Source organism: Leptopilina heterotoma, unplaced genomic scaffold, assembly GCF_015476425.1.
Source record: "Leptopilina heterotoma isolate Lh14 unplaced genomic scaffold, ASM1547642v1 Lhet_167, whole genome shotgun sequence".
Lineage (NCBI taxonomy): Eukaryota > Metazoa > Arthropoda > Insecta > Hymenoptera > Figitidae > Leptopilina > Leptopilina heterotoma.
Window position 1 is genome coordinate 312,970 of NW_025110883.1, and position 20,147 is coordinate 333,116.

A 20,147-nucleotide genomic window follows, 5' to 3' on the forward strand; every position below is an offset into this window, starting at 1 on the left:
AAAAGTTTCCAATTTCAAAAAGGAAAACTAAAATTTCTATTTTTCGATTTTTAAATTCCAAAGTGTTACGTGATGAAGCAAATAGAAATACAGAATAAATGTAGAAATTAATTTTTTACAGGATATGTGCTTTTGGCAAGAAACCAAGTACAGAATATACGAGAATCAACCAGTTTCTATGCTTGGCATTCTTGGGCCTGAAATATACAAAAATATTTGTTCTAATTTCCATGTAACACGCTACGAATTATTAAACGGTAATTTACCTATTTTTCTATTCTTTATTATTTTATTATAAAATTATTTTCTAATTTTTTTTTTATCACCTTTTTATTTTTGTTTCTCTACTTCTCTTGTGAATTTTCATTTGAATTATATATCTATTTTTTGTTCTAATATTTAAAGGAACACAATTTTTCCACGTGGAAGGAAATAGAATTTTCTCAAACGAATCTTTGGATCGGGACTCGAAGGACAATGTCAGAGGCACGGGAGCTCACGTGGATGTTCAAATTCGATGTGTGGTTTGGGAAAGACAGACGGGATTTCAACACGCTGTTGAAAAAACAATTGGAATCGACATTCTCGATCAAGATGACAATCCTCCCGTTGATCAACTTAAGGGAAATCTTGAAATACAATTGACAGATTTTACTTTGGTAAGACATCAACAATTCACATAAAAACGAAAAACTTTAAAATAAAATTAACTTTTTTTTATTAATAAAATGGAATAGAAATTTTATGAATACTAAAATCAAAATAGAATTTGACAATTTTATTAAGTCGACGATTCTTAATCAAAGCGTCATTGTATGCATAATTAAAGCATTGTATTATAGACTTGTTATAAGAATAAAAAGGCGAGGGAAAAAGGAGAATTATAAAGAAACTAAAGAGTGGAAAAAGTGAGCATAAAAAGAGAGATGGAAAGAGATGAAGTGAGGCTTGGGGGCCTGATCCTGATTAAACCCTGGGCTTTTCATATTTCTTCTTTTTCTTTCGATTTCCCTCTATTTTCTCGCACAACTGTCAAGTATAGAAAAGTGACAAGCGCGAGTAAAAATACCGGAATTTTCAGGAAATAGGAAAAAAACCAAAGATCTATTCTAGTAAATCCTCACATAATGTCTTGTCTTTTCATCGGAAAAAGAACTTTCGTTCTCACTCATTACTTCACATTTTTGAAAAAACAAAAAAAAAATTGAATTCTAGAACAAATTTTCTAAAAATTAACTTTTACAAAAAACTTGCTCCCTTTCAAAATATTTCATTTAAGTAGGTTTGTTTCTTGAATTATAAATAATTGAAAATCCTGAAATGTTTAAATAAACAGTTATTGATAACTAAATGTGATGATTTATTAAACAGGGCGACAGACTGGATAAAAATGAACTAATGGTAAAGGATGCGGATGCAATAACCAGTAATCGATACTCAGTCCAAATTCTGGGCGATATTTACAACGCCTTCAATATCACATACGATACTCTGGCGGTGGAAATCGGTCCAGAAGTCCCTTCGTCGACAGTAATTTACACAAGTTAGTTATTACTGAAAAAAAATTAAAAATCGAATTCAATTAAAATTTTAGTTTTATTTTTAAAAACACAACTTGAAAAAGTATTATTTCAAGATATTGCTGGTGAAGAAAAATTAATAATGTAATTCTTTAATGATAAACTTTAATCTCTATGAGGAATGAACGTTAACCACTTGGCAGCGGTTTTTAGAAATATTTAAAAATATTTTTATCAAGTAATGAGCTTTTTAGAGTAACAAGTTTGTTCTATAAAATTTCTTTAAAAATATTTTTAATACAATACTATTTAAAATTCTTTATATATGTAAATGTAAAATAAAATTTATTAAAAAAAGAAATTTTTCATCCACAGGAATTTATTCTAGGATGACATTGCTGCCAATATCACCTTACCGAGTAGTTCTTCAAGTGAGAGACGAATCTCTTCTTCCAGGATATGGCAACAATTCGGTAAGAATTTTTTTCATTTAATATTTAGAGACGGTGGATCGCGAAATTTAAATATTTTCCTGGTGGAACATTTCACAGAAATAAAACAAAAAAAAATAAAATAAATAAAAATTGGTCGTTGGAGTGTAAAACGAATTTGATGGACGCCCACAGCTGTCCATCATGTCGACAACTTTGCAGTAAATTTGCGATTAAATTTTGTTCGGAAAATCAATGCCACTCCCAAGAAATTATTTGAATCTGGGTTTTAATTGAACTATAATCATGAAATATGCTTTTAGGAGAATGAATATCCGTCTGAAATAAACCGAATGTTCGATTATTTTTAAAAAAGTATTTACCTCTCTTATTTTTAACTCATTATTCTTACTTTTGAAAACCTCTTTTCATCACTGTTTTATTTGAAATTCTGATTACTTTAATCGACGATTGGCAACAGAATCCAAATAGTTTCGCTTATTTTCCTCAGGAAGTTTCTTTCACTTAGATTGTATCAGTTTAGCAAATGGACGCAATTTATTTTCTACCTTATTCTTAAAATGTCTTCATTGCAAGTGACAGTGTGTGGAGATACAGGATATTGAAAAAAATTGTTCAATTTTTTTCTGGGGACACAAACGTCTTTATAAAAATTTCTTTTTAAATTACTTATTGAAATTTAAAATTATTTAAAAGTGGAAGTTGATTAATTCCTGTGCTCTTCTTTTTCTTTCATCTTGTAAAAGAAATAATATTTGAAGCAAAACTAATGAATGCGGAAAATTTACTATAAAAGAAAAATCCGAGAGGAGAAACTGCAACACAGTAATTTAGTAAAAATGTTCTTTTTCGTATTTTTTAGATGTTTTGCGGTAATCTAAATCCAAGTTACTTTATTTTTATCCACGAAGAGTAACAAGGAGCAACAATGAGAAAAAGTCTGAAAAGAAAATAAAGGCCTCCCCAACTTTAAACTTTTAATCTGAATACTATGTTGCAAAGCTACCTGGTAGTGGGTGGGTGTTTAAATTGGATCCGGCTGAGGAAATAAATCTCTCTATAATGTCTGGCTTTCCCTGCAGCGATATCTGGCTGGCCCTTACAGCTGAAAAAGCATCTATGCAACTGAAAGTCCGATTACTTTTGTAAATTGATCCCCTCTTTTTTTTAAAAGGAAAGTCATCATTAACTTCCTTTAAATATCGCATTCATCGAGACGCTGCAAAAGAAAAGGAAATAGTTCTATAAAACCAGCTAATCAAATTAATTTATAATTAATTAAAATTCCAATTCGTCGTAACACATTATAGAGAAAAACAACTAAAATTAATTATTTTCCATAGGTATCAATTCATAAAATGAAATCTATTTATTATTTCACAAAGAATACAAGTAGAAAGCTTTATAATTAAAAACACAGTATCAAAGTTTATAATTGGATAACGAAATATTTCCATTGAAATGAATTAAGTTGGAAAATTGATAAAAGTTTAATTACTTTTATTCAAATAAAGAAATCTATTTCATAAAAATTTATTAACTCGGTACTATTTCGCGACTGCTGGGAAATAAATTCAGCTAATTAGCATTAAAATCATTAATCAAAATAATAACAATAATAGAAAAATATTATTTGATTAATATTTTACAATTTCACAAACTAAAAATAAATACTTTTTTCTCGTTGCAAAGTATTAAAAAAATGTACCTAATGGTACAGATCCATCACTTTTTCTTCATTAATAATTAATATTAGCTTGCATTATGGAAAATTAGAGATTAATACTCGGAAAGTGAATTTAGGTCTTGGTGATCGTGTAAACTTAATTTCCAAGAAGTAGGAAATTCAAACTAAAGCGAGTGCAATGAGAATACAATAAGATAGCAATTAAGAATTAAGAAGATTTGTAATTAAGAATCAATTAGGGATGGAAGCATTAATTTGACGATGTTAAAAAAACTAATAACTGTCGTAAAATAGGTATATTAATCTACTTTTATTTCAAATTGAAATGCCATTTAAAAAATCAAACTTTAGTTAAATGACCATACTTAGGAAAATATAAAAATCACTTTTTAATGAATTATGGTCTGTTTTTTGGTATTATCTGAAAAATTGAACAATACCTCAATTTAAAACATCGCTTTTCTCGTAAAAATTAAACTAAAGTGAAATAAATTTCTAATAAAAGGAAGATACAAGACTTTAGTCTAAGAAAACCTTGAAGATCGATTTACCAGTTTGCTAACATACCTTTATAGATCTTTTACTCACTTCAGTTTCCCCAGTGTTGCTTGATACCCACACGGATATTTAGTTGCCGTAGAATTTAAACTGAAAGATATGCGCTTCGAAGTATTTTATTTTACCACGCTTTCCACGTCACTCCTCCTTTAAAAAAAAAATAAAATAGTAACATCAAAAAGAAAAAATAAATTTAATACACTCGAGTGAAACAACAATATTAAATTAGAAAAATATCCAGAACATTTCCAAATAAATTAAAATTAATTTTAACGCTTTTTTCAGGTCAATATAAATTTAGTTTTTGTGGGACCTCAACATCATACAACAACATCGACAACGTCCTTACCAGTTCGACAAACAATCTCCTACCCAGGAAGTGTAAAAATTGCACGAAAATCTTCGCAGTATTTTCGTGTTGCTCAGCCCATGAACCAGTCAAACCCAAAGCTTTTATTCAGTCTGACTGGATCAAAAGCTTTCAACATCACCCGGAAAGGAGGAATAATTTTCGTCTCGAATCCCGATCTTCTTTCTGCTCTTTCGTCTCCATTTCTGTGAGTATTCCCTAAAACAATAAGATAATATTTTTTAGCCAGAAAAGAAAACTTTTTCATTTTTAACAGAATATTTTAAATTTTATTTAATTAATTCAAAATTTGTAGATTAAAAGCGGAATGGAAGGCACCTGATAATAGTATTTCTTCATCTCAAATAACAATTCATTTGATCAACATTTCCTCGCTAAGTAACGATACTTGTGATTTAAATCAATGGGCATCTCGTTCGTGTGCAAATTCTGAATCCAGAAAAGATTGCGAAGCCAGATGTGGAATTGGCAGTGGTTTATTAAGGTATAATCAAAAATTTAAAAAAATTAACTTTTTATTCTCAACTTTTAAGAAGAAATTATATTTTTATTCTGTTGAAAGTTTTATAATAAGTAACAATTTTTTTTTTTTTTTTTTTCAGTAATAGTGAATATAACGGCCATTGCATTTGGAGATTGAACAATGCCAATAATCCTGCAGCCGGATTAACCGAGAGATACGAAACATGCTCTCCAGGTTTGATTCATTGCCCAGATCGTATTTGCGATGAACTCGAGGTTCTTGATCATAGAATTTGTCCCCAAGACTGCACGATCGAATGTGAGTTGAAATTAAAAGAAACTTTGGAAAAACTTCAATAAAGTCCTAAAGTCAGACTAAAAAAATGAATTTTATAAATTAAAAACATGATGGGTTAAAGATTTTTTGATTTGTAATGTTTAAGATGTATTATTATTATTATTTCTATTATGTTAGTAAATTAAATTAAATGTTTACTAAAAGCCAAGAATCAATTGAAAAAAATATAAAGATATAAGACAAAATTGCATAATAAAAGTTGAAAAAATTGGATCTCACTCTAAGAGATGATTAGAAAATGGACTGTCATAAAAAGTTTAATTAACTAGAAGAATTGAAGGGAAGAATTTCAATTGTTTTATTTACAGCTGAAGTGCACTTTGGCGAAATGAACAAGGGTGGAAGAGGAATACGAAGCGGATTAGGGATTTGTACTTGCAATGACATGATGCAGTGCACCTGTGGTCTGGACTCTTTCCAGATAAATGGAAGCCGAGATCGAAGTACCAGAGGGAAAGATGGAAAAGATGGTTCTAAATGGAAAAAAGATCGTGAAAGTGAATTCGTACCGGTCGTTTCGGACGCTCGTAAAGGTGAGCTTCAATAAAATATCACTCTCTTTCTCTCTCACAATCTTTAATTAAATTTCAAACAACAAATTGCCCTGCACAAGCTGACGCAAGATTTATTCGCCTCATCATTTCGTCCTCAATATGCAATTTTCCATTTTTTTAAAACAATTTAGTGTAAAAAATACCATTTTACTGTTCTCAGCATCCAATGGATCTTGTGGACCAACCTGTTTAATTGGCGTCATTGGCTCCAGTTTTTTCCTTCTTCTAATAATTGTCGGATTCTTCGTCATGTGGAGATATCGGTGACTATGTTTTCAATTATTAATTTTACATTCAGTTCAGCTAATTTAAATTACTCATATATATATCATTAATTGAAAATAGTTAATATTTATACTTTTTGTCAAATAAATAAATATTTTTTTTATTTAAAAGAAATAGGCGAAAAGTTTTGAAAAATCTTGCATGTTCCGATGAACGGATTTTAATTCCTGGCTTGAAAATAAGATAAGGGATGAAAAAATACTTATCCGTTCTTTTTTGCATATCTTTTCCACGTGAATCGCCTGCTGTGGTAATTTATCGTGAGTTTACCAACAAACGACTCCGATTATTACACACACACACACACTGCGTGCATTTAGGTCGTGTAAACAATTTTTCATATGGGCTTCATTCTGGTAAAACATGATCCTGTTCAACATTTTCTTTCTTCGAGTAATTTTCCTTATCAATTAATTCATTGCTTGCTACACTTAGTCATTTCGTTTAACACGTACTTTTCCTGACATTATCTTCCAACTATATTTGAAAATTTCATTAAATCAAATCTGAAGCAGATTAGAAAAATTAATTTATCATTGAAAAAGAAATTATTAATTACATTGTCAACATTTTTTCAAAACAAGTATAAAAATAATACCTAATAAAATAATGTTTTATTTAAGGAAAGAAAGAATGTGGAAATAGAATATGTAGTTTTATTTAGAATGAAGCGCATAAATAATTTGTTTAAATTTAAAGGTCCCGGTCAAGACACAATTACCAAAAGATCACAATAATCATTTATCGATTTTCCTTCCCTTTTAGAAGGTAAAATGACCTTTGACAATATAAAAAGTTTTTCCCGTGGACGTGGGTCGAAACAAAAGGGGTAAAATATAGAGTAACTCGAGCAAAAGCACGTAATTTGTTTTTAAAGACCTTTTCTTTTAAATACATAAAGTTTCTCTTTTCAATTAGTAGTAACTGTCTCTTCTATTTAATTGTCGCCTCCATTAAGTACTCATTTGAAATCGAAAACTTAATTTGTCATTTAAAACAAAGTGGCAATATTTCTAGATTTTATCATCAGTTTAAATACCTATTGCTAATTAATAACTAATTTTTGAATTCGAAATTAATAATAATAATAATAATAATCCTTTACAGAGTGGCACTAAAAGGATCCCGTCGTGACTGCAAACACAGAAGAGAAAATGGAACAAATGGTTTAGGAATTTTGCCCTCGGATTATATTGAGAGAGGAGATGGACTTCTGATTGGTCTCGATTCTCTCGCAGGTGTAAATCGATCTCTCCTGCTTCCTAAGAGCTCTCCGGTGAGTTTTTTTTAAGTTAACAAATAATCCAATTAAGGAAAAAACTACCACTTGTAATAAAGTAATTTAATTGAATTTATTCTTTATTATTATGAAACAGGAAAATGTCACGTGTATGACATTTCCATAATCCTTGCTTCTGAAAATTAATGCCAATGACTTTTGAACTAAGTCTCGTGAGAAACTTGTATCTGAACGTATTATTATCATTGGAAAATGTTTCTTGCACATTATTGCACTCCAATGTAAAGTCAAAAACTTGGCTCCATTATCTAAAACAAACAGTTAAATTGCTTTCCATTATCATGTTCTGCATAATCAATGTTTAAATAAGAGCAACACACTCTAATTACAAATATAGCTAGTTTAATATTTTTAAACATTAATTAATTTCCAATTATTTTTAGAATAATCGAATCCAAATCAGCGTTTGTATAACTTTTTCACTCCACTAGTTTTTTGGATTGAAATCAGTACTTTTAATGGATTCTTCAGTTTTTAATATAATTCTACCATTTTGTGGCGCTAGTTTTTGATAGAAATATTTTATTTGAAAAATCTGGAAAGCTCTTTTTCAAGGTCGACGAATATTCGTTATTCCTTGGCTTCCTTGGGGAAGAGATAAAACTACTTCCTGCGAGTCTCAAGTTCTCGAATGTACAATTGCAACTGTATGTGAGATTGTCGTGATAAGAATTCGAGTGCATAATTCACCCCACAATAGTCGCTGTACTTGTACTCCGTTTTAGTCGCCGGAAATTGTCTTAGAAGTAGTTTACGACGCACGGATAAGCCACTAAAACGAGATAAAGTCAAGTATCGATCGAACCAAATTACATGATATACAAGTAAAATTTTACGAGAGCAACAACGATGCTTGTTGAATTTTAAATCTTAAAACAGTCATTTCAAAATTTTCCCTGGCAAGTGTCACCTTCAACATACAAATAAAAAATTACAAAGTATTCTATTCTACAAGAAGTAGAATGATAAGCCATTAATATAAAAAAAAATGGTTAGACAAAAGTCCACTCTATTTTTGTCTTCATAATCTTTCACTTCACATTAAATTAATTATCCTAGATTCGTATTTGATCTCAGACGAAATTAACATTTAACTTCACATTAGCTTTTATCAAACTTTATTTAAAGTGACTTTTAATTTACTTCATTTGATAAAAAATTTAATTTTAATTCAACCCTCCTATCATCAAATTGGTTTTTTAATCTTGATTAAAAACTAGACTACATAATGTATTTCGTTTAACTTTGCTTTTGTGAGATTAAAAATAAGTTTATAATTTGACTATTTTGAAATAGCTGATTATTTATTTGATGAAAATAAATGTTTAAAATGCAGTTTTAATAAATAAATAATATGGAATACCAAAATAATGTTGAATTTGTGCGCTTTCAGCCGGATCCAAAATGGGAATTTCCTAGATCTCGGCTAACGATAGAGCAAGTATTGGGCGAAGGTGAATTTGGCAGAGTTTTGCGTGCGAAAGCGTTGGAAATTGGCGGATGGACAGGTTTGACAACTGTTGCTGTAAAAACTCTCAAGGAAGATGCCTGCGCTTCTGAATTGGCGGATTTGCTCTCTGAATACCAGCTATTGAAGGAGGCTCAACACCCGAACGTTATTCGTCTCCTGGGGGCTTGTACTTCTCCCGATGGACCTGTTTATCTCATCATCGAATTTGCCGAGTTTGGTTCATTGAGGTGAGGAAAATCGTTTGTTGATGTGAAATCGATAATATAATATCGCCTGACCTGAAAATAATGCAAATGCCAAACATTAACTTCATTCAACTGTAAATTTATTCTTATTTTCGAATTTACCTCAAATCAAAATTGTTATTTTACATCAAATTTAATTTAAAGAAAGAAAGAAAGAAAGAAAGAAAGAAAGAAAAAAAAATTCAATTTAAAATCGTTTTCTTGTTGTATTAAAAATACTCTCTTAATAGAGAATTTTTGATATCTAAAATTTAAATTAAATGAAGTGATTGAAGGGTATGACCACTTTCTATGCAAATTCAGAAAGACAGTATTTCCTTCTTGGTTTATTTGGGCTGTTGTTGTGGCTGTTATTGCGAATGCGGAAATAGTTGAATGAATTCCACATCAATAGCACGCATACCAAAAGAACAATAACCGACGAGTCTTGCTCCAAATTTTAAGTAATTAAATTTTTTCACTCTACGGTATATTCTTGATTAAAGAATTCTCACGTGACTAAAATAATTTCATCTACATGTTTTGAAATGCTTTTCAAAAAGCGACATACCTCTGTATAAATTAATCAAACAAAATTAAAAAGAATAACTTATTTTCATTTTATTTAGATAAAATATTTTTCAATTTAGAAAATTATATTCTGTTTTCTTTGTATTTTTAAAGGAATTATTTAAGACGCAGTCGCCACTTAGAGTCGGAAGGTAGAGTTCCATGTTCAACGTCTTTGCTTTCGTCATCTCCAAATAATATTATTCAGGAAATACAGACGGATCTCCCATCAAATTATACAATTACACCACGAGATATTTTGTCCTTTGCTTGGCAAATTAGTAAAGGAATGGCATATCTGGCCGATATCAAGGTAAAAAAATGCTTTTAAATAAAACTAATAAAAAAATAATTTCTTTTTAAATTCTTTTGTAGCTGGTACACAGGGATCTTGCGGCACGAAATGTTTTACTTGCGGCTGGTAAAGTTTGTAAAATTTCCGATTTTGGTTTGACTCGCGACATTTATGAAGATGACGCTTATTTAAAACGCAGCAAAGGCCGAGGTAAAAACAAAAAAAGAATACACTTTTGTAATATTCTTCTCGTTTGAAAATGGCTCAAGAGCAAATTTTAATTTCCAGTTCCAGTTAAGTGGATGGCGCCAGAGTCTTTAGCTGATCACGTTTACACGAGTAAATCGGACGTATGGAGTTTTGGGGTTCTTCTTTGGGAATTAGTTACTTTAGGAGCTTCTCCTTATCCAGGAGTAGATGTCCATAATCTGTATAATCTTCTCAAAGCTGGATATCGTATGGAAAGACCAGCAAATTGTTCCCCTCAACTGTAAGACATTTTTTACTTTAAGAAATTACATGCGTTTTTAAATATTCATTTTACTTTCAAATATTTAAAAATGAAGCACTACGTGAATTATTAATAAAATATTACTTTCTTCCAAGATACAAATTGATGGTCTCCTGTTGGCATGACGAACCAGGAATGAGGCCTTCATTTAAAGAGTTGACATTCCACTGGGAACGTATGTTGGAAGACGGTGTTGAATATTTAGATCTGAATCCACGAACAGTTCACAATCAAGCGTATTTCGCCTCTCTCCATGCTCTGGATAGTCCTACAAGTAAATAAATATTTGCATTCAATTCTAATTTTTAGAATTTTTAGTAATTTACTTTTTTTAAAAAATGTATATAATAATAAAAATTATGGAAATTTACATATTTTTAATTTGTTTTAGAATCGCCTAGCGATAGAATTTTAGACGGCGGTCCAACGACAATAAGGACATTGGGCTCAAATGCGGTGAATTATTTAAGTAAACCATTCTTCGAGCCGGTAACAAAAAGCGATAAAGTGGACAAGTTGCACACTCTTTGGCAAAATCCCATCGCCTCATTTCCTGAGGAATGCATAAAATCGGCATATGTAAATGATCGTCCCTCCAATATGAATATTAATCACTACGAGTCTCCAATAAAATTTCGTAATTCCAGTGTGACAAGTAACAGTGAAAATGATCTGTCAACTCCCACAGCGCAGTCATATATTGACATGCAGGGAAAACAAGTGTGCGTCGATCAAGATCTTCTACTTTTCAACAATAACGTTGAACATCAATCCGCGGTTTAGTCTGAAAAATGAACCGCATAATTGTAAACTCGTGAAAAAAGCTGTTGAATACAGCAATTGAAAAAATTAAAGAATCGATATTCGCTCTCAGTTCTTCGAAATCAATGTAATTTTCTCGAAAATCTGAGGAATAACAGAAACAGAGAGAAAAGAAAATACATTGTGCGTTTTTAAGAGTCTGTTTGGTGAGCATATGTTATGTTTTGTTTAAAAGAAAAGGAAAAGAAAACTCGAAAAACAAGAAGGATTTTTTAGTGTTCCTCTGAAGGAAGATTTGTAAATAAAAACAGTTATATGATTTTCGCCAATGAATCTAAGTCAAGTCTTTAAAGAAAGAAAAGCAATAGTCGTGATAGATGAAAGAAAAATGTAGGAAAAAACCAAAGAAATTAAACGAAATAATCAATATTTTTATCTAATGAAACAGCGTATCGTTAAAATGTAATTGTCGATCTTATCTTATAATTAGTCGAGCCTTAACTTTAAAAAAAGTAAGATGTGACGCGATAAACATTTTGCATTTTCATAAAACTTTATCTTAAGCGAAAGGAATTTTTCACCAATAAATTGTTGAAGAAAAACAAAAAGAAATTGTTGAGTTCTATTTACATATGTATAACTTTTAAAACCAACGAGTTTAACATTCTTATGCAAAATATTTAAAACAAATATTCTAAAATTGAAAACAACAATTATTTAAACATTACTTTATTATAATTATTATAATCTACTAATAATTACATAATTTTTTCAAAATCTAAAACTTTTTCTTCATCGAAAGCATCAAATTGCTGAAAAAACTGCTGTTTATAATTTTCTTCGCCTAATAGAATATTTTTTTAACACAAAACACATTTTTTAAAAACCCGTAAACTACAAAACAAAACTACAATACAAAATATTTTAGAACTTCCTTAAATCTATTTTGTATAAAAGATTCCTAACTTTTCTAACTACCATTTATAAGCCACACTTATTGAGCAAGATCTTTTCGTTGTATTCAAACCATATCCTGACAATATAAGACTGTGTTTTCCTTATCTAATCAAAGTTTCAATTAATATCAACAATTTTGTATTTATGTATAAAAATCACATTCCAGTAGTATCACTTATAAATATTTTCAAATGCATACCTCATAGAAAAAGCTCGCATTGCTTTAAGAAACAATTTTGAGAAGTTGAATAAGGAACTAAACTTTTTTACTTTCACATATTTAAGTACTTATAGAGCTTATTAATATGTCTATAATAAGCAAGTTTCCTGCGACAATCTCCACAAAAAAAATATAAATTTAAAATACCAAAACAAAATAAATGTTATAGGTACTTTTTAAAAATTTCATTAATACAAAATAATAAAAATATAATTTAAAAGAGAATATTAATTTGTTATTATACGGAAAGTAAAAATGTTTGCTTCTTGTTACTCGTAAAGACAGATTTGAACAATGTCTGATTGTCTATCACGGCCAATTAGCTCGCCGTTATTAAACGCTTGTAATTACTATGTAATAAAATAAATCGCATACTTATGCAAAAGTGAAAGAAACACTATTCAATACTGTGTACCAAACTTTTCGCTAAATCTCTATGAATACATCTCCACTTTTTAATCGGAGATAATTCAAAATTTTTTTATTCTTTATACAATTAAATTTTTGAAATATAATTTGAATTTTCAACTAATTTAATTTAATTACATTTAAAATGTTTATTCAATTAAAAATTATTATTATTATTATTTTTATTATTATTATTATTATTATTATCACTTTTATGAATTTCAATTTTTTATCACATTTAATATTTAAAATTTAAAATTTTTAATTATTTACGTGGATTTTAATCTCGAGTCATAATTTTAAAATAATTTAACAATTTTCTTCTGGAAATGTTATAGAACTCTCCTTACTTTAATAAAACTATTTAAAAATCTTAGTAAAAAATGTTTTCAAGTCTTTTGACTTGTAAATTTTATACAAACTCACAAATCAAACAATCACAATGACAATGACAATTTTTCCGATTAAAAAATAATATATAGGAAAAATAGTGCCAAATAAAAAATAATATTACAAAATATAAATACTTGTTTAGTTAAAAAATATTCAATTCATTGAAAATTTCAATTTAAAAGAATATTAAACTGTGAAAATTGTTTTGCACTTATTTACACCAACCTTCAAATTCGATTAAAATTTTTCCCTAAAATAAATAAATTCTTCATTCATTAATAAAATTAATGAAATTAATGAATTAAAAAAATCAAACATAGTCTTCGAGATCAGTCTAAAAATAAAGAAAAAAGTGAGATTACAAATCTAACTTATCAATATGAAATTCAGATTCATCATTAGGAGTCACGTAAGGATCGTTTCGTTCATCAACATTGTCGCCGAGTAAGTTGAGCTCTTCGATATTTGTTTTGAAATATTTCGGACTCACACTTCCGTCCGTAATATTCAGATCCTTGTCATCAGTCTCTTTATCATGATTCAGATCGAAAAATGTCTCCTTGCTCACTGGCATTAAAAGATTATCTGTCAAAAAATTTACGTCATTTTTTAACTCGCAACAACTAATAAGTCTGCACATAATAATTACTCTTGCACAAATTCAAATTTATAAGATTAAAGCATCAAATTTTTTTGTAAATTGTTTAAAACAAAATTAATTAATTAAAATTTGTGGAAAGTAATTAAACAAATTAAATGCTTACCTTATTTACCAGTTTAAACACTAAAAAATTACAGATAACTGAAATTTAAAAAATTAAATTCTCACCAGTCTCGTCCAAATTTCTTGGATTTTTGTCTTCACCATGAAGAACTTGGATTTTGGCGACTTTTACCGCCTCAATAAAATTTCTTGACGAAACCCCAAAGATTTCGATGCTCTCAACTTTGTGAATAGTTTTCACGAGTTTCTCTAAATCATCAGGAAGAAAAAATCGTTTAAAATGTCGAGCTTCCTGTGGGACACTGTCCAATTCACAGTAAGGAAACTGGAGGGAATAATAATTTTTATCGCCCTGAGGATAATTTTCTTTGAGCAATCTTAAAGATTGTTTGTCCATGTTAAGATAAATCACAGGAACAGTGACATCACTACGAGGTGGTGATGATGCTATTAAAATAACATCTGCACTGTGGAATGCGTCATTACACCAGAGGCCAGGGTCCTGCGAAAGAATAACGACAAATGAAAATTTTAATTTTATTCCAAATCCAAGAGATTTGTACCTTGCTTGTAGTTTCTGGAATATCTAATGAATCAATCATTGCATTTATGCTGCAGCCTCTTAAATATTTCGTCAGCTCGATCATGACGTGCACATGAGCGGAATGTGTCGGCGAATAAACCAACAGGCAATTTGGTTTTACATCCGTTTCCTTTAACATCACTGTTTTGTCACAGGGAAATGAATATTTAATTAAAATTTCACAAGTTCGTATTTATTTATAAGAAAGCATTTTTTTAATTTTATCAACAAAAATAAATATTGTTTCATTATTTAAGAGGCCTTGTACGGTTTTTTTTCTCAATTATTATTAAATAAGATGTTCGTAAATTTTAGGCTCTTTTTTTATTGTGCTCTCAATCAGAGATAATCAATTCTCAGTCCACTTACCTTTCTTTTTGTAGACTTTGTAGACGTGGTACATTGCATATAAAAGAACAGGCGGAATCCAAATGACACTTATAATCATTATCAAAAGACGATGTGAAACTTGTTCTAAAAGAAAAATGTTAAAAATAGTCTGCAAAATAATCAATACATATACCTAAGGAAATAAATTTATAAATTACTTATGCTAATTAAAGGTGAAGTGCTGTTTACACAGCCATATTCGACGCAGTCCGAATGCAATGTTGCAACTTTAAAATAATAAACTCCCTCATCAACGGGGAAAGAATGCTGAATATGTCCACTTCGTTTGTCTCGAAAAATGAGATCAATTACTTTACCGGTATTATTATTTATTAACCAAACTCGATATTCAGAAATATTTAATCTTACTGGTACGGTTTGAATAAATAATGTCAATGACACTGTATCCGAAACATCAACGTAAACAAAAGGCGTGAACATTTTCACATCACGCACTGTGTCATCTGAAATAAAAAAAAATAAATATACAGAATTTTTTACTATAAAATTATTACTGCAATAAGAACATAGTTAAAAGAATATTTTTACCAATAAATCTGTGTCTTGGTACGATAAATACCAATTTTCGACTGTATTCATAATTATGAGATTCTATCAAATACTCCAATCGATACGGCGTTGTTTCGTATGTTTCATCGGAAAATGGACACGATACAAAAAAGTCTTTTGGCCATTGTTGAGTTGTATTTCCATAAAATTCAACATGACGACATGCCGACAATTTTTCTTGACTTACACTTTGATATCTTGTCACGAGCTCTGCAATCGCAATAATCAATAATAAAAATACTTTCCAAATATTGTAAATTATTAATTTAATGGAAAAACAATTTTTTTTACTCACTTCGAAAATTAATGTCTGATATAGAAAGATTAAAAGCAGTTGCTCTATCTTTAAAATTTCCCGAATTTCCGACCACTACATAAGCTGATAATTTCAAGTTTACTAAAGGAACTCCTTGTGGTGGCAAATGTCCTAAATTGTCGAATTTTAAATGCACACATTCTAAATTGAGAAAAAGATAAATTATTTTTTTTTAAATTTGAGACTATTTCAATTGTAAAATATTATAAAATTTTTAAACTACAAAATTTGAATCTAATAATTATTAGTTATTCAATTGATTAGTTTAATCGTAGTTCTATTAATTATTTATAAAATTATTTTCGATCAGGGAAAGAACCATCGATTGACCAATATCTGTATTATTTCTTTAGAAAATAAATTTCTACCTTTCTCCTTTCCTACAGATGCCAGAAAGCACAGCATTCCAGATTCTTGATTGTGGCATTAAGAAATGTCAAGTACACAAAATCGTTTAAATAAATCGAATAGTTATTTTGATATATTTTTCAAAAACCGTAAAAATTAACACACGCAAAGATTTTTGCAAAAAAAAAAAAGGATTTAGAAAAAGCTCAAACAAACAATTTTACTTTTCTGCACTGATAAAAAAAATGCATGGTTCTCTACTGAAAGGCAAAAGCTGTCGAAAAACAAAATATGTAAAAAGGAAATTTTTTTACCTTCACCTCTCTCTACAGGTGTTAAGAGGCACAATATTTCCAATTCCGGTTTTAACAGTGTCTAAAAGAAAAATAGAAATGATAATAAAAATTATTATTGACAGTTGTAAATTATTTACATATAAAAACATAGTGACAATTAAAAATAGTAACAAATAAATAATAAGGATAAATAAAAAGTTGAAAACTTATAAATTAACATGGGTAATAAAAAAATATAAGAATAGTATAATTAATGTAAAAACCAGAATTTGATATTTGCTTTCAAAGCACGACAGTTATTTTGATATAACTATATTGTCAATATCATTACTCAGAAGCCTTATTAAAACCTATATAGTGTCACTCTTCTTAGGCTTCATATTATAAATGTTTTACTTTTTGTGAAATTAATATAAACCAAGTCTTACAAATAATCAATTATAATTATCAAAGGAATTTTAAAAGAAATAATCAAATTTATCAACAAAGAAATTTTATACATATAGGTACACTAAGTGTGTGGATAAACAAGAAAATTTAAAAATTCTTAAAATATCTTACCTTATTTTGACAATAATTAGGATAACAAACATTGGCATTTTTAATTTTAACAAGACAATATAAAAGAAATACAGAAATATATAACTTTGTATACATTTTTTATAGGTTATAAACACAGCAATCTGGGGGGCCTGGAGGGCATTCACAAAAATAAATGTGTCACAAATTCTTTTAAAACATTCAGCATATTTGTATACTACTTGTAAATTTCATTTAAGAACACTTGTTCAGCTACATAAATGCACAAAACTAATAATTGTTTAACAATTGTTTTTTTTTTATAAAATCTATAAAATATAAATATTTTTGTGTTTTTTCTTTTACCATGAAACATAATTTAAAGAAAAGACAGGTGAAATATTATTTTGTTTACATATCAATAGATGGCAATGAAACCAAAAGTCTCCAATCTATATCTTATTGGAATTTTAATTTTGTCAATGGTTGAATGTTGAAAACGCGCAGGAAAAACGTGGCCATTGAGAAAAATGAGAAAAATAAACCGAATTGTAAACGAAAAAATTATTTAAATTGATTTAAAAAATGTTAATGATCAATATGAATGGATAGTTCATGTGATAAATACATATACAACTATTATATATTATATTCTCTACATACAAATGTGGTACACTAGAAAGCAATTTTTAACCTCAACATTGTTTACATCAGCTCGAATAGTGCAACAAATTAATTTTAAATCTAATCTTCCAACTTGCATTTATAATATGGAAGAAGCATATTTACGTTTTGGAAAAGGTCAAGAAACCTTTAACTTCACCTTTAGGTATGTAGATAATGAATTAAAAATAGATAGACAATTCAATTTCAATAGAAGATCAAACGAACCTGTATCTGCATTTTTAAAGAGGATTGACTGTAATGTGGGTAAAATTATTATTAAAAAAAAGCTACAAAAATCCAAGGTACAAAAGAAAGCTGAGAAGAAATTAAATAAAGATCAAGAGGCCAAGGAAAATAGCGATGAAATTGATGAGGACAGATCAATTAAAGTGGCTCTTTTAAAAAATGAAATAACTGTCGAAGATGATACACCTTGTGAAATTGCTTTCGAAAATGTTTCTCAATTGACCTTACAAATTTCGGAATCGAAATTTTCAATCAAACAAAATGTACCTTGGATTGAGGAGATTTCTCTACCTCAAAGCATTTTAGTCGGCTTTCCCACGTATCCATCTAAATTTATAACCAGCTTTACAAACATCAAGGATTCAAAGTTTATGTGGTATAAGAATTTAAGGTCAAGTACACCGAATAAACCTCCCGAATGGAAGGAAATAGGAAGGGGCTATTTTTACATACCAACATCGGAAGACATGGGATATAAATTAAAATTAGATTGTATTCCCGCAAATGAAGAACAAAGGGGACCCTGCATGGAAATAGAGTCACCAAACTTAGTGGAAGCTGGTCCAGGTCGTTGTCCTTTTGAAAGTAGGCATGCTTTTACGACAAATCAATTGTCCGGCAATAGGTATAGTATAATTATTTAAATTTGAAACATTTTACAAGAAGAGTTACTTTCTATTTAAACAATAACTTTTTCAGTTTCAGAGTATTGTCATATAATCTATTAGCTGATACGTACGCCGACTCAGATTATTCCAGGGGAGTTTTATTTCCTTATTGTCCACCTTACGCATTGCACATAGACTATCGAAAACAACTTTTACTCAAGGAAATAATAGGTTTGCATTAGTTTAGAGAAAGTCAATTAAAGGAATTTAAGAAAGAACTCATGTTTATAATATTCTCGTTTTTAAGGATTTAATTCAGACATAATATGCCTGCAAGAGGTGGATGATAAGATATACACTGCTGATTATGAGCCAACATTGTCCGTTTTGCATTACGATAGTGTTTTTAATCGAAAAGGTGCTGAAGTAGTGGAAGGGCTTTCCACTTTTTATAATAAAAAAAGATTTGAGAAACTTGACTTTAATTCTGTTATTATTAGTGAAAATTTAAATTTAGAAAGTTTCAAATCCACGTGGGAAAAAATTGAAAATGAAAAAACAAAAACTAGATTTATGGAGAGAAATACATCAGTGCAAGTAAATTAAAATTTCATTTTTTATTGTAATTATAATTTTATCTGAACCTTTTGAAATTAATTTTTATTATACCTATTAGTTACTCAAGTTTTTAGTAATTATTAACAGGTGACAACTTTAAAATTCAAAGAAAATCCCTCTGAAATACTTATTGTTGGCAATACTCATTTATATTTTCATCCAAATGCCGATCACATACGTTTACTGCAAGGTTTCTTTGCAGTGTTGTATGTCAAACACATTGCCGAAAAAGTTAAAGAACAGGTATTTTTTAATTAGCAATTTAAAACGATAACTTTTTAAGAAATCTTATTTTCAATTACATACATAAACCATTGAATTAATGAATGTATTATTTCTTTTTCAGAATCCTGATTGTAATGTCAACATTATTTTGTGCGGTGATTTTAATAGTGTACCAGATTGTGGAATATATCAACTAATGACTACAGGATTTGTACCTAGCGATTTTAAAGATTGGAACAGTTGTGAGTAATTTTTGCATGTAATATTAAAATTCATACATTTTTAAAAAATAAGAATGAAACTTTTCAATGTACCTAAATATAAAAAATAAATTTTCAGACTTAATAATTCACAAGTGTATTTACTTTTACAGTTCCAGAGGAAGCGGTGACGAATATTTCTCTTTCACAGAATATTCAGTTTGCAAGTGCATGTGGCACTCCGGAACACACAAATTATACTGTAGAATTTTCCGGCTGTTTGGACTATATTTATTATCAAACAGAGCGCCTTGAAGTAGAGCAAGTTATTCCTATGCCCAGCAATGAAGAACTGACTCTACACATTGCAATTCCTTCTGTTGTTTTTCCTAGCGATCACATTTCCCTGTGTGCTGATTTAAAATTAAAAAATCGTTAAACTGTCATTAAAAAAATCGATCTTATTATTAATAAATGTTTA

At 29.1% G+C, this 20,147-nt stretch overlaps 3 protein-coding genes across 5 annotated transcripts in view; 2 read left to right on the forward strand and 1 right to left on the reverse strand.

Annotated features, from left to right (window-relative positions):
* LOC122499437 (proto-oncogene tyrosine-protein kinase receptor Ret) overlaps window positions 1–12,111 on the forward strand; it is a 28,086-nt gene extending 15,975 nt beyond the window's left edge. For both annotated transcript variants that reach the window (XM_043607794.1, XM_043607793.1), the window contains exons 5-20: window positions 122–257; window positions 406–659; window positions 1,372–1,543; window positions 1,896–1,993; window positions 4,503–4,774; window positions 4,883–5,071; window positions 5,190–5,368; window positions 5,716–5,940; window positions 6,122–6,224; window positions 7,354–7,522; window positions 8,940–9,244; window positions 9,926–10,124; window positions 10,187–10,316; window positions 10,395–10,596; window positions 10,713–10,891; window positions 11,009–12,111. In XM_043607794.1, coding sequence (XP_043463729.1) covers window positions 122–257; window positions 406–659; window positions 1,372–1,543; window positions 1,896–1,993; window positions 4,503–4,774; window positions 4,883–5,071; window positions 5,190–5,368; window positions 5,716–5,940; window positions 6,122–6,224; window positions 7,354–7,522; window positions 8,940–9,244; window positions 9,926–10,124; window positions 10,187–10,316; window positions 10,395–10,596; window positions 10,713–10,891; window positions 11,009–11,400 — 3,204 coding nt within the window. In that variant the 3' untranslated portion in view covers window positions 11,401–12,111. The remainder of the gene's footprint in view (window positions 1–121; window positions 258–405; window positions 660–1,371; window positions 1,544–1,895; window positions 1,994–4,502; window positions 4,775–4,882; window positions 5,072–5,189; window positions 5,369–5,715; window positions 5,941–6,121; window positions 6,225–7,353; window positions 7,523–8,939; window positions 9,245–9,925; window positions 10,125–10,186; window positions 10,317–10,394; window positions 10,597–10,712; window positions 10,892–11,008) is intronic.
* A 1,138-nt stretch (window positions 12,112–13,249) lies between these two features.
* On the reverse strand, window positions 13,250–17,465 carry LOC122499448. 2 transcript variants are annotated; one of them, XM_043607818.1, is made up of 10 exons: window positions 17,146–17,465; window positions 16,603–16,663; window positions 16,309–16,353; window positions 15,920–16,081; window positions 15,604–15,834; window positions 15,213–15,518; window positions 15,034–15,138; window positions 14,645–14,805; window positions 14,187–14,583; window positions 13,250–13,942 (listed from the first exon to the last, which is right to left on the reverse strand). In XM_043607818.1, the coding sequence occupies exons 1-10, from the start codon at window positions 17,239–17,241 to the stop codon at window positions 13,716–13,718; spliced, it is 1,791 nt and encodes a 596-aa protein (XP_043463753.1). In that variant the 5' UTR covers window positions 17,242–17,465; the 3' UTR covers window positions 13,250–13,715. The 2 variants fall into 2 exon arrangements, with proteins under 2 accessions (XP_043463753.1, XP_043463754.1); XM_043607819.1 differs by lacking the exon at window positions 16,309–16,353 and having other exon boundaries at window positions 13,251–13,942.
* Window positions 17,466–17,593: 128 nt separating this feature from the next.
* Window positions 17,594–20,137, forward strand: LOC122499408 (2',5'-phosphodiesterase 12). The gene is made up of 6 exons (XM_043607744.1): window positions 17,594–18,640; window positions 18,715–18,854; window positions 18,931–19,220; window positions 19,329–19,484; window positions 19,588–19,708; window positions 19,840–20,137. Exons 1-6 carry the CDS (start codon window positions 17,769–17,771, stop codon window positions 20,103–20,105), a joined length of 1,845 nt encoding a protein of 614 aa, XP_043463679.1. The 5' UTR covers window positions 17,594–17,768; the 3' UTR covers window positions 20,106–20,137.
* Window positions 20,138–20,147: the final 10 nt, after the last annotated feature.